General features: G+C 34.8%; 1 protein-coding gene across 1 annotated transcript; it reads left to right on the top strand.

Annotated features, from left to right (window-relative positions):
• The first annotated feature begins 267 nt into the window (after nucleotides 1-267).
• Nucleotides 268-1,539, top strand: LOC149144618 (uncharacterized). The gene is made up of 2 exons (XM_089447899.1): nucleotides 268-453; nucleotides 551-1,539. Exons 1-2 carry the CDS (start codon nucleotides 432-434, stop codon nucleotides 1,027-1,029), a joined length of 501 nt encoding a protein of 166 aa, XP_089304025.1. The 5' UTR covers nucleotides 268-431; the 3' UTR covers nucleotides 1,030-1,539.
• Nucleotides 1,540-3,868: the final 2,329 nt, after the last annotated feature.

Genomic DNA, 3,868 nt, shown 5'->3' with positions numbered 1-3,868 from the left:
AGTAGAAGGAATGATATTGATTGTTAGCTTTCATTTGAGGAAACAATGTTTCATTACATACAATATTACTACCATACTATTTTAAATTTTGCATCTATATTACTTTTTTGTAAGTTGTGTGTTTTTGTGAAAATATAAAGTCGCACTTTACACAGTTCAACCTTTTAATTACAAGTTACAATTTAATTGTTGTTACAGAATTGATACAAGCTACAATGGAAAATATAATTTTGGCAAAAGGGGACTATGTTGATCTCCTTATTAATGATCAAGTCATTGCGCTAGGAAGGGTCGAATCTGCATAGTTTGGAACTTATTATGTTTGAGAAAGGGTTAATGTTGGTTATGTTACAATTTTGATAATTGATGTAACTCAACCAGATTTGATTGATGAGGATGTTAATGAAGGGGACATACATCCATGGAAGATCATGGATTTGAGACACAACATAGGTAAATCAAAATATTGAAGCATGTGTTATATATTATTGATAACATAATAAATGTTTTTTTTTGAGTAAATACTAACCTTATTTACATTCGTTTATAGGTGCAAATGTTTCTTCCACATTTTCTATTGGAAACAAGGTAGATCTTTTGCAACATGGAGTGAAGGTGGGCGAGGGCTCCATATTCAATAAAGAGCTTGGGCATAAAGTGCATGGAAAGATGGTAAAGAAAGGATGCATAATGGTTAAAATCGAGAAGGTGTTAAAACATAATGATCCTCTACCACATCTAACAGGATTTGAGCATACAATTGGGGGTGCATTAGAATCTTATGAAATTTGTCCAGAATCAGATTTGGAGCCTCATTGTCATGATCATGCCACAAATATTCCCCAAGATAGGGTTAGATTCATATGTACAAAGGTTTCTCTTACACATGAATGCATGGGAACAAGCATGTGCGTTGCCAAAGGATTGCTAGTTAATGTCCACGAGCATGACATTGTTGAGGGTGAAACACTTGGTGAAATGGATTTTGGTGTTTTTCTAGAAGAGATAGATGGAAATTGTGAGATATGAAGAATTGGGGATATGTCTATACATTGTTTGGTTAGATGGCCAATAAATAAGTTGGTGGACAACAAAGGTGTGATATTAAGGGTCAAGGAAAAGTTCAAGGAGCCATCCAAGGAAATGGTGATATGGGATGTTATAGAGGACACAAATCCCTTAAACAATTGGGATGGGTAGTTTTGTAATGAAAAAGATAGAAACTCAATTGATATGCATGTAACAAAGCCATATAAAAGGATTAAACGAGTTATGGCTACAAAAAAAATTGCAAAATGTCAAACAAAAATAGATGAAGAGAAAGAAATTCGAGTTTTGGCAGCAGATGTATGTTGTAGAAAAGATTGTCTTCAACATGTGGATAGGAAGGCCATTGCAGGTGCTAGAAGGGATATGAGACAAATAAATAAAAATGGTATTAGAGAATTTGTCTTGAATTCACTCATGTCAAACACAGTCATGTCAAAGGGCCATGGCCATGGCCTACCACCTATTGCTAGAAATGTAAAGGACATGAGATTTAATGGGAATATTATTTGTAAGAAAGCATGGTATAAGATACATAAAATTCCTCAAAGCACATTCTATAACTACCAGCATTATTTCCAACATGGACAGATCAAAGCTATTCATGGTAACACCAACACATGCAAAGCAAGAGCTCACACAGTGGCAGCCATAGAAATATTGCACAAAATTGTAATGGATAATTCAGATTTTTCACCAAACCAAACACATCAAGTTGAAGAAGATGGAACATCTGCTCCTTTAAGATTGCTTCCTTCGACTTACACACAAAATTATTTGTTAAAAGAGATCAATGAGGCTCTTCAAAAGCTCAATTACCCATCAATATCACAGTCAATAATGAGCAAGATCTGGAATACTAAGTTTCGAGATGTGGCATTTTCAAAGAACACCAACTTCAGTAAATGCAGTGAATGTATTCTGTTGAGAGCACAAATGAAGTCAGCAACTACAAAAGAGATGGAAGAAAAGGCACGAGGTAGGTTGAAGAAACATAACAAGATTGTTATGTGTGGAAGATATTGCTACTATGCCCATAGAATTATGTCAGAGTGGTTTCCAAAGGAGTATTTGAGCATTATCCATGATAAAATGGACAAAACAAAGACTTCAATCCCAAGGCTACATGTCAAATCTAAATCTATTGTAGGAACAAATTTAGGTTTGTCATTGACAGGTATGCTTACACATGGGCATAAGGCAGGAAGTTTTGGTCATTTTTCCTTACCATTTGTCCATATGGGATCACAATTTACTATTACATCCCTTTCAAAGTGCTTAAGGGACCTTGAAGACCCACAAATGGATATGTATGGCGATCTACTTTATGAAAGTGGAATTTCAAGAAACCCACTTACAAATGCATTACTTGACACCTCTATTTACTCAAAATGTCAAGGGTACAAGGATGATTTTATATCTCATGGAAGTTCAAAAAGTCAAAATGTTGATTTTAAACCTCTTCCTCCACATTTGTTGTTACATTTGGACAATGTAGCAAGTGATAATAAGAATCGCTATCTTTTCATGTTTCTATCTCTTTTAACTGCACTTGGTGTCTTCATCACTATTGAGGTTGGGTTCTTGCCTGTGGGGCACACCCATGAAGACATAGATGGAACCTACGGAAGAATGTCTTCCAACCTAAAAAGTAAAGATATTTATTCTTTACCTGAAATGATGGATACATATCTCACAATTGAAGAAAATCGAGTGTTTCCACCTACACTTATTGACAAGGTCTATGACTTCAAAAGTTTCCTTAATGGATACATCAAGGAGGGGAAAAATGCACTAGTTGGACATGTTAGTGTCCAATACTTCCAATTTCTTGTACTCAATGATGTTCCAGTACTAAGGTACAAAGAATCAATTAGAGATATTGAGTGGTCAGAACCATTTGAGTTATGGAATATAGATGATGAAGGCCGACCTATAATTCCCATAGGGAAGCCATCTTTCTTAGCTTCCAAACAAAATGATGTCTATTTAAAAGAACTAAAGGAAGGGATAACATCATACATAAAAATGTGGAAAGACACTATTGGGAATGAGGATTCACCAATTGTTACAGAGGAATGGAAAAATGAAGTGGTGTATTGGGAAAAGTTCTTGTTACATTAGATGGAATCTATAGTGATCATAGAATAATAGATGGGAGTGATTCATCTTCTGAGGATTTCTGGCTCAGGACAAGGCACATTGTTGATGTTGATCATAATGCACTCCAAGTAATCTCAAGTATTATGGATGGAGATTTTGATAATGTGATAGATGAACCAATATATGTTGGACCCAAATGCAACAAGCCAAAACCAACTTTCAATCCGATGATTGATGTTGAGAAAGGAAAGATGTTGCTAGTTAGATTAGGAAACGAGGATGCAGGAGAGATGATTTGGATGGAAAAATCCATCTCAGATATCTTTAGGGATAATGAAAGTGAGAATCTTCATGTAAAGGTTGACTGGTGGAAGCCTATGTCAGGGAAATACAATGGAAAAATTTTAGAGCAATATTGGGTACCAAATCCTGATGACATAGAACTTGGCTCTATTCCAATTAATACCATAGTATAGGCATGGATGCCAAAGAAAGAACATTGCAAGAAGCCCAAGATAAATAAATATGGTGTAGAAGCCATTCTTGATCTACTTGAGCGAATATCTTATGGGTAGGTTTATATGATTCGTGAATGTAATTTTTTTTGAAGGATCTATTAATATACGTTCAGACACATTTTATCAAATATTCTCTTCATATTATTTTTGGAGGAGTTTTATATTATTTAATATTTCAATGTAATCATGTGTTATACAAA

Source organism: Pinus tabuliformis, chromosome X (genome assembly GCF_031772625.1).
Source record: "Pinus tabuliformis cultivar Carrire ecotype Pingquan chromosome X, CPIR1, whole genome shotgun sequence".
Taxonomy (NCBI): Eukaryota; Viridiplantae; Streptophyta; class Pinopsida; order Pinales; family Pinaceae; genus Pinus; species Pinus tabuliformis.
The sequence above is the reverse complement of the archived record's forward strand: the minus strand, read 5'-3'. Positions and strand labels throughout refer to the sequence as shown.

Bases quoted from the DNA above. Each gene is read 5' to 3' on its own strand.
- LOC149144618 (XM_089447899.1), top strand. From the start codon at position 432: ATGGATTTGAGACACAACATAG. The intron at 454-550 runs GTAAATCAAAAT...ATTCGTTTATAG, and splicing joins GGATTTGAGACACAACATAG to GTGCAAATGTTTCTTCCACA.